Source organism: Trachemys scripta, chromosome 4 (genome assembly GCF_013100865.1).
Source record: "Trachemys scripta elegans isolate TJP31775 chromosome 4, CAS_Tse_1.0, whole genome shotgun sequence".
NCBI lineage: Eukaryota > Metazoa > Chordata > Testudines > Emydidae > Trachemys > Trachemys scripta.
In genome coordinates, this window is record NC_048301.1 from 44,327,923 (window position 1) to 44,340,710 (window position 12,788).

Below are 12,788 nucleotides of genomic sequence, written 5' to 3' on the forward strand. Positions count from 1 at the left end.
AATAGCCATTGATGGACCTATACTCCATGAATTTATCTAGTTCTCTTTTGAACCCTGTTATAGTCTTGGCCTTCACACCATCCTCAAGCAAAGAGTTCCACAGGTTGACTGTGCATTGTGTGAAGAAATACTTCCTTTTGTTTGTTTTAAACCTGCTGTCTATTAATTTCATTGGGTGACCCTTAGTTCTTGTGTTATGAGAAGGAGTAAATAAAACTTCCTTATTTACTTTCTCCATACCAATCATGCTTTTATAAAACTCTATCATATCCACCCCTAATCATCTCTTTTCCAAGCTGAAAAGTCCCAATATTATTAATCTCTCCTCATACAGAAGCCATTTCATACCCCTAATCATTCCTGAACCTTTTCCAAATCCAAAATATCTATTTTGAGATGGGGCACAGTATTCAAGATGTAGGCTTACCATGGATTTATATAGAGGCAATATGATATTTTCTGTCTTATTATCTATCCCTTTCTTAATGATTCCAACGTTCTGTTCACTTTTTTTGACTGCCGCTGCACATTGAGTAGATTTTTCAGAGAACTATCCACAATGACTCCAAGATCTCTTTCTTGAGTGGTAACAGCTAAATTACACCCCATCATTTTATATGTATCGTTGGGTTATGTGACCCTTCATTTGTAGCTCTTCACAGTCTTCTTTGAACTTAACTATCTTGAGTAGTTTTGTGTCATCTGCCAATTTGATACAGCTGTCTACAGCTTCTTCCAGATCATTTACAAATAAGTTGAATAGTACAGTGGTCCCAGTACAGACCCCTAGGGGCACCACTATTTACCTCTCTCCATTCTAAAAACTGACCATTTATTCCTACCCTTTGCTTCCTATCTTTTACCAGTTATCGATCCATGACAGGACCTTCCCTCTTATCCCATGACAGCTTATTTTGCTTAAAAGCCTTTGGTTAGGGACCTTGTCAAAGGCTTTCTGAAAATCTAAGTACACTATATCCCCTGGATCCCCCTTGTCCACGTGCTTGTTGACCCCCTCAAAGAATTCTAGTAGATTAGTGAGTCATGATTTCCCATTACAAAAAACAGGTTTACTCTTCCCCAACAAATTATGTTCATCTGTGTCTCACAATTCTGTTCTTTACTATAGTTTCAACCAGCTTGTCCAGTACTGAAATCAGGCTTACTGGCCTGTAATTGCTGAGTAGGGAGCCAAATCCTGGGGATTCCCCTGGGTTGTCCTGGAGATTGCCCAGGTGACTGAGCTGCCATCTCTCCTTCCAGAGCGGGAAGCCAGGTCTGGGGGCTCCCCAGGGGTCTTCCCAGGTTACCAAGCCACCATCCTTCCACTTAGGAAGGAACAATCAGTTGTACACATACAAAATGGGAAATGACTGCCTAGGAAGGAGTACTCTGGAAAGGGATCTAGGGGTCATAGTGGACCACAAGCTAAATTTGAGTCAAAAGTGTAACACTGTTGCAAAAAAAGCAAACATTATTCTGGGCTGTATTAGCAGCAGTGGTGAATGCAAGACACGAGGTAATTCTTCCACTTTATTCTGCACTGATTAGGCCTCAGCTGGACTATTGTATCCAGTTCTGGATGTCACTTTTCAGGAAAGATGTGGACAAATTAGAGAAAATCCAGAGAAGAGCAACACAAATGATTAAAGGTCTAGAGAAAATGACCTCTGAGGGAAAATTGAAAAAATTGTTTAGTCTGGAAAAGAGAAGACTGAGGGGGGACATGATACCAGTTTTCAAGTACATACAAGGTTGTTACAAGGAGGAGAGAAAAAAATTGTTCTCTTTAACATCTGAGATTAAGACAAGAAACAATGGTCTTAAATTGCAGCAAGAGCAGTTTAGGGTGGACATTAGGAAAAACTTTCTAACTGTCAGGGTGGTTAAGCACTGGAATAAATTGCCTACGGAGATTGTCACTGGAGATTTTTAAGAGCAAGTTAGACAAAAACCTGTCAGGGATGGTCTAGATAATACTAACTCCTGCCTTGAATGCAGGGGACTGGACTAGAAGACCTCTCAAGTCCCTTCCAGACCTACGATTCTATGACCTCTCCTAATGGAGTGGGAAGCCAGGCCAAAGGTTCCCCCTGGGTTTTGCTCAGGTTACTGAGCTGCCAACTTTCCTTCTGGAGCATGGATGCAGGTCCAGAAGTTATTTTCCAATTTTATTCCTACCTGGGAGGCTTCACCCTCCCCCAGACTCCCAAATATAGGGACTCTGTCCCTTACTCCCCTTCACCCCCTGACCCCTACCAAAAAGTTTTACAAATCTAGGGCCTGTACTGGCAAATATTATTTTTTCAGAATAGGGCCCTCAGAATACACAACAATTGTAAGGCCAAACACATTTTTTAAACCAAAATTACAAAGGGGACCTAAATAAGGTTTTTTTTTTTATAGTAGCTGTCTATAACCTAAACTATGGAAATTCTGCTGCCCCTCCATAGTAGTGTTATACTTCACCTGTTTCAGTTGCTGAAAATCTGTTAGTAGTTTTTTAGCTTGAGATGTATTTTGTGCTGAGACTGGAAAATTTCTAACTAACTTCCTTTCTGCTAGGAGCATCTCCCACAATTCTGAACATTTGGGCTAAAATAGTCTCTCTGCAGCTCAGAGGCAGATCGGTGTTTTGGCACCACATGGTCTGACCACACCCACTCTGCTCCCACATGCTGCCAGATGAGTTATTCCCATGCTGTAAAACTTGCATAACACCATTATTAACAAATATTCCAGAGATAAGTAAATAACTATGTACATTACAACAAGGAAGACTGTCATATGGTAATGGTTCCACCTAATATCTGATCCTTTGTTCATGAGCCATCCAGGGTGGATAGAACTGTGGGAGATGCTACTAGCAGAAAGGAAATTATCAGTAAGAAATTTTCCATTCTGAAGCCCAGCGTCTCCCACAATTCTCGATGACTGGTAAGTAGTGAACAGTGAACAAATATAGGAAGGGTTATGAGACAAAAGTTTGGTAGGAAAGAAGTATCCCCTTTTTTATGAGGTCATGCAAAAGTTTGTATTATTTATGGGCTACTTCCTGCAGCGTCTTCCTGCCAAAGAAGACCTTCTGTAGAAGACAGAAGGTCCACCTTTATGTGAATAATAAAGTTGTTAGCTGTAGACAAAGTGGCTGCTTTGCAAATTTCTGAAGTGCACACACGTGTTTGTTCTGCCCGTGATGCTCCTAATGATCTCGTGTAGCGTGCCTTGATACCTTGCAAGACAGGAACTCTGATTTGAAGGATTCCACAATACATAGTTGAATACACATAGCAATGGAGGGCTTGGAATTTCACATGAAAGAGCACAAATAGGGAACCTGATCCCCTCATGGATTCTGCATGCCTGAGATGGATTTTTCAACACTCATCTGATATTTAAGGTATGCCATGCCTTTTCAGTTGTATCTTGTGGTTTTGGACATAATAAAGGAAGCGCAACCACTTTGGAAGTGTGTAAGGAGAAATTTACCTTAAGAAGAAAGGATTCTGGTATTCTGAGCACCAATTTGTCCTCATGGAACAAGCAGTAAGGCTCCTGTATAGATAAGGCTGCCAGCTCTTACACATGCCTCGTGAATGTGACAGCCTTTTTAAAAAATCCATTAAGACTTGCTTCCTAGTAGCTAACACTGGAAGGGATACCTTGGCTAGGCCCTCAAAACTAGTAGAAGGTCCCATTTTGGGAAGAGTGGCCTACCTAATCGGGGAGGAATAGCTCAGTGGTTTGAGCATTGGCTTGCTAAACCCAGGGTTGTGAGTTCAATCTTTGAGGAGGCCATTTAGAGATCTGGGGCAAAAATTTGTCTGGGGATTAGTCGTGCTTTGAGCAGGGGGTTGAACAAGATGACCTCCTGAGGTCCCTTCCAACCCTGATAGTCTATGATTCTATGACTGCCAGTGCTCAAAGGAATCTGGCTACCTGTGGATTGTCTTGCCAGGGAGCCCAAGGATCCTGCAAATAGTATGCTACTAAGAGCAGACAGCTGATATGCACTGGTACTGGGCTAATCTGTCTACAGCTTCTTGTAGAACGTCCAAAACACTTGGAATTCCTGAATTTCTGGGATTTGCATTGTGCTCTTGGTACCAGTTGATGGATGTCTCTGGACCAGATAGAAGAGTACACTTTTAGTGTTGATACCCTCCTAGATTAAAGCAATATCTTAGTAACGGTGGAGGACAGACCAAGACCTTTTAGTACTTCCCTTTCAATAGTCAGGCTATTAGGTGAGCTGTTTCAGATCCAGATGAAGGAGAGGACCTTGCAAGAAAATGTCCGGTTTCCATTCAATCTGGAGTGGGAGCTTTCATGTCAGCTCTATCAGGTCTGAGAATCAAAGTCTCCTCAGCTAATGAGGAATTATCAGTATTACCATCTCCTATGCTCATTTTATTTTCTAGACCACCTTCCGCACTAGAGGAAAGGGTAAAACACATAAAATAGGCCCTGTGGCCAACTGTGATATAAGGCACTGTTCCCATGGCTCCAGCATCTGCCTTGTATGTGAAATATTTTGGCCTCTTTTTCTGAACAGGTCAGTTGAAGGGAGGCCAAACACCTGAACAATGAGATAGAAAAATTGATTCAGGCACCACTCAGAGTTGTTGACCCTATGCCTGCTGAGCCAGTCTGCTTTTTGGTTCAGGACCCCTACAATATGGATAGCTCTGAGGAAAAGGAGAAACTATTCTGCCCACCTCATTATTTCTATTGCTTCTGCGTGTAGTGTCAGATTCTTTGTTCCCTTTTGACTGTTTAAATACGTGACAGTAGTTGTATTGTCTGATTGAGCCAGAATGTAGTTCCCTTTTAGGGTGGCTAGAACCTTTTCAGTGCTAGCTTGACCTCTCTCAGCTCTAGGAAGTTTATCCTGTGAGACTTTTCCTCTTCCCTTCAGAGGCCAAGGATCTCCAAGTAAGCTCCCCAGCTCTCCACGCTAGCGTTGGTTGTGAAGACTAAAGGATCTGGAAGGTAGATCAGCATGCCTTTACAGACCTTGTCATGGTCTGACCACCACTGTAAGAGTTGAACATCTATGTTGGGACCCATACTTGATCTTTCATGGGTTCTGTAGAGTGGTCCCAGACCTTTAGTATGAAGGCTTTTGATGTGTGACTGCCCATGGAGCAATCCCTACGCATAACAGTCCTACCACTTGGAGATATAGTTCTATGGCGGGCCTCCTGCGAATCTGGAGCAAGAAAAAAAAATTCCTGGGTGGAATCAGAACTTTCCTTGGCACTGATGATGAAGCCATGCACCTGGAGGCGATTCAACATCCAACGTGGGGGCCTGTGCACTGCTGACTGTGATGGAGCTCTGATCAGATGTCATCCAGAAAGGGGTACAGGTGAGTTCCTTGCAACCTGAGTCTAGCTATTATCACCACTAATATCTTTATCAAAATCCTGGAGGCCAAGGACAGTACTGATGTCTCCTGACATAGGTGAATCTCAGATGGCTGTAGTGGCATGGTGTGATTGGAATATGGAGATATGAACCGTTAGATCTACTGAAGTCAAGAAGTCTCCCCTTACCATAGGTATGGTGGGGGGTAGCACTATAGATGCCAGTATCAACATCCAAAACTTACATTTTTTTCATCCACTAATAGAGCCTTTTGAGGCAAGTTCTGATACCCCCCATGTATTTCTGTACAATGAAGGAGTAGAACCCAGAGAACTTTTCTTCTGAGGGAACACTCTCTATTAGTCCGATATCCAGAAGATGAGATACTTAATTCTGGATCAGATTGTATTATATGGCATTGTTGTAGCTGGATGAAGAATGCATGGGGTGGAGCCTGTAACTCGGGGACCATCCCTGGTTCACTATTTCCCTGGCCCACTTTTCTGTGGTCAATGAAAAATTCCTCTATGAAATGGGAAAGCCTGCCCCATAGCGTCTGCTCTGGGTGGAGGCCTATGTGATTTTTGTCATAAAGTGGATTTTTCTGGAGGGCTGAGGTCCCTGTGGATTTCCCTCCAAGACCTCGATTCCACTATTTTCCATTGGGGAATCTATTGTCCTCACAGAGATACCAGCAAAGGGACAAGGAGAGAAGGAAGTGCCTCCCGCTGAAGGCTGGTCTATAGTCTCTCCTGAGGGCCGTTAGTGGGGAAAGGAGAGACTGTTTGGATATTGTTGTGTCGTCAGCCACCACCTTTTCCAGCTTTTCTCCAAAATGGAGGGAGCCTGTAAACCTGTCCAAGCATAGGATCTGTTTAAAGTGAGCGTCCACCTTCAAGGGACAAAGCCATGGGTGTGCCCAGCTAGTGAGCTGAAAGCCACGGATCATGCTGAGCACCTCATGGCATCCATTGATGCGTCAGCTGCAAATACTGTTGCTAGGGAGACTTTATTTAAAGTGGAGCCAAAGTCAGGGTGATCTCTGCCCTTAAAGCTTTGAGATCGTTCAGCCAGGAACAAGATGCTCCTGCAAAGCAGGTAGTTGCCATGGACACTCAGAGGAGGCTTCAAAGTCCTTTTGAAAGTGGTCTCCATCTTCTTATCTGTGGGGTCCATCAGGTAGAACTCCCCAAGGGAATACCATATCCCTGGCAAAGGATGCTTCAGCGGCATCCACCTTCAGGGTGTCTGCAATAGATTCCTTTGGTTCTTGAATATTTTATAGCCTGAGGTCACTCTTGTTAATGTGGTTGCCCTTATCAGGCTCGTTCCATTAATTCCTAAACACTTTATTGAAGGCAGAGTGAAGGGGTATTGCCATCTCAGGAGAAGTTTTTGAGGGGAGAAATTTACTCTGGGGCTTACTCACAGGAACCTGCTCAGGTGTCAGAGGCAGACAGCTCACCTTCCTCAGAGAAGGAGGTGTGACAGATCCAGACCAGTGGGGTATAGGAGTATGGTAGAGGGCAAATATACTAGTCACTGGATGAGTTGTTTTCTGTTCCCTGAGTGACCGGAGTAGGGGCTGCACTAGACTAATCAGGAACCTGCTAGAATCAGTTAAGGCAGGCTAATAAGGGCACCTGGGTTTTAAAAAGGAGCTCACTTCAGTGATGGTGCGAGTGTGAGGAGCTGGGAGCAAGAGGCGCAAGGAGCTGAGAGTGAGAGGGTGTGCTGCTGGAGGACTGAGAAGCAGAAGCGTTATCAGACACCAGGAGGAAGGTCCTGTGGTGAGAATAAGGAAGGTGTTTGGAGGAGGCCATGGGGAAGTAGCCCAGGGAGTTGTAGCTGTCATGCAGCTGTTATAGGAGGCACTATAGACAGCTGCAGTCCACAGGGCCCTGGGCTGGAACCCGGAGTAGAGGGTGGGCCTGGGTTCCCCCCAAACTTCCCAATTGACCTGGACTGTGGGTTCTTCCAGAGGGAAAGGTCTCTGGGCTGTTCCCCAACCCACATGGTGAATCTCTGAGGCAAGAAAATCTGCCAATAAGCGCAGGACCCACCAAGACAGAGGAGGAACTTTGGCACAGAGGAGTAAGAGGAGTCAGGGAACCTATATCACCTGGATTTTTTGAACTTTTTCTTTCCCTTTTTAGATTTTTTTTGAAACCTTTTTGTGTCCTTTGGGAGCTCAGAAGCTCTGCTGCAGATTTACATAAGAACAGCCGTTCCGAGTCAGACCAAAGGTCCATCTAGCCCAGTATCCTGTCTACCGACAGTGGCCAATGCCAGGTGCCCCACAGGGAGTGGACCAACAGGCAATGATCAAGTGATCTCTCTCCTGCCATCCATCTCCATCCACTGACAAACAGAGGCTAGGGACACCATTCCTTACCCATCCTGGCTAATAGCCATTAATGGACTTAACCACCATGAATTTATCCAGTTCTCTTTTAACGCTGTTATAGTCCTAGCCTTCACAACCTCCTCAGGCAAGGAGTTCCACAAGTTGACTGTGTGCTGCGTGAAGAAGAACTTCCTTGTATTTGTTTTAAACCTGCTGCCTATTAATTTCATTTGGTGACCCCCTAGTTCTTGTATTATGGGAATAAGTAAATAACTTTTCCTTATCCACTTTCTCCACATCACTCATGATTTTATATATCTCTATCATATCCCCCCTTAGTCTCCTCTCTTCCAAGCTGAAGAGTCCTAGCCTCGTTAATATCTCCTGATATGGGACCCATTCCAAACCCTTAATCATTTTAGTTGCCCTTTTCTGAACCTTTTCTAGTGTCAGTATATCTTTTTTGAGATGAGGAGACCACATCTGTACGCAGTATTCGAGATGTGGGCGTACCATCGATTTATATAAGGGCAATAATATATTCTCAGTCTTATTCTCTATCCCCTTTTTACTGATCCCTAACATCCTGTTTGCTTTTTTGACCGCCTCTGCACACTGCGCGGACATTTTCAGAGAACTATCCACGATGACTCCAAGATCTTTTTCCTGACTTGTTGTAGCTAAATTAGCCCCCATCATATTGTATGTATAGTTGTGGTTATTTTTTCAATGTGCATTACTTTACATTTATCCACATTAAATTTCATTTGCCATTTTGTTGCCCAATCACTTAGTTTTGTGAGATCTTTTTGAAGTTCATCACAGTCTGCTTTGGTCTTAATGATCTTGAGCAGTTTAGTATCATCTGCAAACTTTGCCACCTCACTGTTTACCCCTTTCTCCAGATCATTTATAAATAAGTTGAATAGGATTGGTCCGAGGACTGACCCTTGGGGAACGCCACTAGTTACCCCTCTCCATTCTGAGAATTTACCATTAATTCCTACCCTTTGTTCCCGGTCTTTTAACCAGCTCTCAATCCATGAAAGGACCTTCCCTTTTATCCCTTGACAACTTAATTTACGTAAGAGCCTTTGGTGAGGGACCTTGTCAAAGGCTTTCTGGAAATCTAAGTACACTATGTCCACTGGATCCCCCTTGTCCACATGTTTGTTGACCCCTTCAAAGAATTCTAATAGATTAGTAAGACACGATTTCCCTTTACAGAAACCATGTTGACTATTGCTCAACAGTTCATGTTTTTCTGTGTGTCTGACAATTTTATTCTTAACTATTGTTTCGACTGATTTGCCCGGTATCGATGTTAGACTTACCAGTCTGTAATTGCCGGGATCACCTCTAGAGCCCTTTTTAAATATTGGCGTTACATTAGCTAACTTCCAGTCATTGGGTACAGAAGCCAATTTAAAGGACAGGTTACAAACCTTAGTTAATAGTTCCACAACTTCACATTTGAGTTCTTTCAGAACTCTTGGGTGAATGCCATCTGGTCCCAGTGACTTGTTAATGTTAAGTTTATCAATTAATTCCAAAACCCCCTCTAGTGACACTTCAATCTGTGACAGTTCCTCAGATTGGTCACCTACAAAAGCCGGCTCAGGTTTGGGAATCTCCCTAACATCCTCAGCCATGAAGACTAAAGCAAAGAATCCATTTAGTTTCTCCGGAATGACTTTATCGTCTTTAAGCGCTCTTTTTGAATCTTGATCATCAAGCGGTTCCACTGGTTGTTTAGCAGGCTTCCTGCTTCTGATATACTTAAACATTTTGTTATTACCTTTGGAGTTTTTGGCTAGCCGTTCTTCAAACTCCTCTTTGGCTTTTCTTATTACATTCTTGCACTTAATCTGGCAGTGTTTATGCTCCTTTCTATTTGCCTCACTAGGATTTGACTTCCACTTTTTTAGTTCTTTTACTGTGTTTCTTAATTTGGTGAGGACTTTTGTGGCTTGTCTTCCTTAGAGCCTGGAATCCTCTCAAGAGGTCTGTCTCAGAATCTGCCTATCGGGTCCCATTTCCTCTCAGAACAGGGAGGGAGAAACTCATTGTCAGAGCCCTCCTGAATTTGGGAGGGAGGGGCTGATTAGAAGCCCTGCTTCTTTCCCCATGGTGCTCTGACCCACTTTAAGACTGGGGGGGACTGGACTTGTGGCCCTTTTTTGTTCTGCAGTGGTCCCCTGGTATTTACCCCTGAGTCGAGTGGTGCGGGTCCTCCTCGCTTTTGGAGCCTCTCCCAGCTCTGCATTGGGGTTCCTCATCCATTTTTCCCCAATTGGAGTCATGGCTGCTTCGGTGACTGGGTGACCCTCACCCGTCTGTCTGACTCGTAGTCACGGGATTTAACAGAGGCTGGATGCAGGGTGAACACAACTCGCTATCTTCCAAGCCTGAGAAGGCTGCCTCATATATAGATGACCACTTGGATTTGACCTGGTGCTTTCTTGGCTGCTCTGCCAGGCCTGTAAGGGGCCAAGTAGCCAGCAAGGAAGACACTGTAGCAGAAACTCAGAGAGGGTTAAACCGGAGAAGTTAACCAACCCAGGGAGGAGGAGGAATACAGAGAAAGGAGAACGCTACTCCCCACTGCCCAGAAAACCCAGCAGAAAAGTTAAAATAGAAGGAGTAAGGATGGAAGCAAACGAAACTGCTACTGTTTTCTGCTGCAGAAGCAGAGAATCTGGTGGCAAGCAGAAGCACAGTGAGTTTGGCCAGACCAGGCAGCGCCACAACACTGATCAGCCTCCATGAGCTGCAGAGAGACATAAGCCGCCCAGGCATCCAGAACTGCAGGAGACACTGGCCTACAGATATTTGTATCCTACAGGACAAATTTCTCAACATCATGTTTCCTGCTGTGCAATCTTTCCTTCGTTGCCTATATTTATTTTATACAGCATCTGCAATATTTGATAAGTTAAGACTAAAAGCATTTAATTCCTCTATGGATAAATGGACTTACGAAGAAAGGTGAAATAGTAACCAAAAGGAACTACAATGAATTGCACTAAATATTAATACTAATGGGGATTTTTGCTCAAAAATTGATGGCATGGTCTGGTCTATGGTTCCTACGTGTGACCTGAAAACTTGAAAAGAGATATACAACAAAGACGTACTACTCAATACATTATATACTCTCAGCTGCTCAGTTTACAACTGTGAGCAACACTAAGAACTTGTCTAAGCTTAAATGTGTAACCATATATAGCTAGAATGTATGTTACAGAAAAATAAAATATACACACAAATATATATAAGAACTTTTATTTACTCAAGGGCCCACTCAATACAAGCAGTTAACTTGAATAATTGATTAATCATGTTTATTATTTGTAGTGCTTAGGGGCCAACCAAGAACAGGGCCCCCTTGTGCTAGGCACTGTACAAACAGTAGTGTAATGTCCTGGCCCTCAAAAATACTTGCCATTGATTTCAGTGGGATTTTGCATATGTCCAGTAGTAGGAGAATCAGATCCAGGGGGAGACAGAGAAAAAGAAAGTAAGAAAAAGAACAGCATATTTGACTTTTATGCAGTATTATAAATGTTTTAAAACACTGTTTCGTTTCCTTTCACTTTTATCAGTTTGAAACATGAACTGCCTATCTGAGCAAGACAGCAAGCAAACACAAGCACAATAACTTATGTTTTATATTCCTAGATAACACTGAACTTTACCAGGCTCGGTTGCTGAAAACTTGTCACTATTTCTTCATTAGCTTGAGATTCAGTCTTCTTTTCCTGAGATTCAGCTGATGTCTGCTTAGCAAACAAGAAAGAAAATTAAGTATGATTTTATGACTTACGGTATATTTTTATCCTACAGAACAAAACACCAAAGTGATATATTTTCATAAGCATGAGTTTTGTTTTTCACTGCAAATGCTGATTGATTAATTTGAAACTAATAAGTACATTTATGGACAAATGATCTTAGGCCCCTATCCTACAAACACTTTTGCACATGCTTAATTTTACTACCATGAGTAGTCCCTCAATGGACTTACTTATGGTAGTAAAGTGAAGCACATGCAAAAGCATTGCAGGATCGGGGCCCTCAAGAGCAGGATGTTGAATAATTTCTTGACAAACCACCTCACATGCAGAATTCTGCAGGCAGAACCAGCAAAAGAGTTACTACAGGGTTTAAAAGGGTGCTCAGCTCCTTGTGGAACTACTCATCCTCTTGTGAAGTTGGGGTGTGGAGCCATACCATGTACGTGCTCAACATATGCCATTTTGTTTCTGGTGCACCAAACTAGAAGCACCAATTCACCATGTTAAGTAAGATGTGCATTTCTTTACTCTAGGGTTACCATTCGTCCGGATTTACCCGGACATGTCCTCCTTTTTGTGCTAAAAATAGCGTCCGGGGGGAATTTGTAAAGCACTCACAATGTCCGGGATTTCCCCCCTCCCCCGGAGCGGCTGGGAGGGCTGCAGGGAAGTCCCGGGCTGGACTCCGGAGCAGCTGGAGAGGAGCTCCGCCCTGCATTCTGAGCAAGTGTCTCAGCACAAAGTGCAGCCCTCCCCTTTTGCAACTGGGAGCGGTTTCTGCCATGCAGCGTAGCAAAACGGGAGCGAGAGCACTTTGTGCTGATACAAGGGCAGCTCTCCCCTGCAACCCGGTCCGGACCAGGGACCGGGTTTTGTTGTGCAGGGCCAGGGACCGGGTTTTGTTGTGCAGGGCCAGGGACCGGGTTTTGTTGTGCTGGGGAACTTAGCCACGTGTCCGGCTGGCACAGAGCCCAACACCCTGTTCTGAGCAGCAGGGTAAGGGGGGGCAGGAGAAGGGGCAGGGAGGTTCTGGAGGGGGCAGTCAAGAAACGGGGGGGGGGCTTTTTGGGGGGAGTGGAGAGGGCTGCAGGAAAGTCCCGGGCTGGACTCCGGAGCAGCTGGAGAGGACCTCCGCCTCCCCCCCTCCCTGCATTCTGAGCAAGTGTCTCAGCACAAAGTGCAGCCCTCCCCTTTTGCAACTGGGAGCGGTTTCTGCCATGCAGCGTAGCAAAACGGGAGCGAGAGCACTTTGTGCTGATACAAGGGCAGCTCTC

The 12,788-nt window shown here is 44.2% G+C and overlaps 1 protein-coding gene across 2 annotated transcripts in view; it reads right to left on the reverse strand.

Annotated features, from left to right (window-relative positions):
* Nucleotides 1-12,788, reverse strand: part of TTC6 (tetratricopeptide repeat domain 6) — a 163,091-nt gene that overhangs the window by 130,659 nt on the left and 19,644 nt on the right. The window contains exon 3 of one of the 2 annotated variants that reach the window (XM_034769592.1): nt 11,416-11,496. In XM_034769592.1, the coding sequence (XP_034625483.1) occupies nt 11,416-11,496 (81 nt within the window). Of the gene's footprint in view, nt 1-11,415; nt 11,500-12,788 lie in introns of both variants that reach the window. The other variant, XM_034769591.1, reaches the window with a different exon arrangement.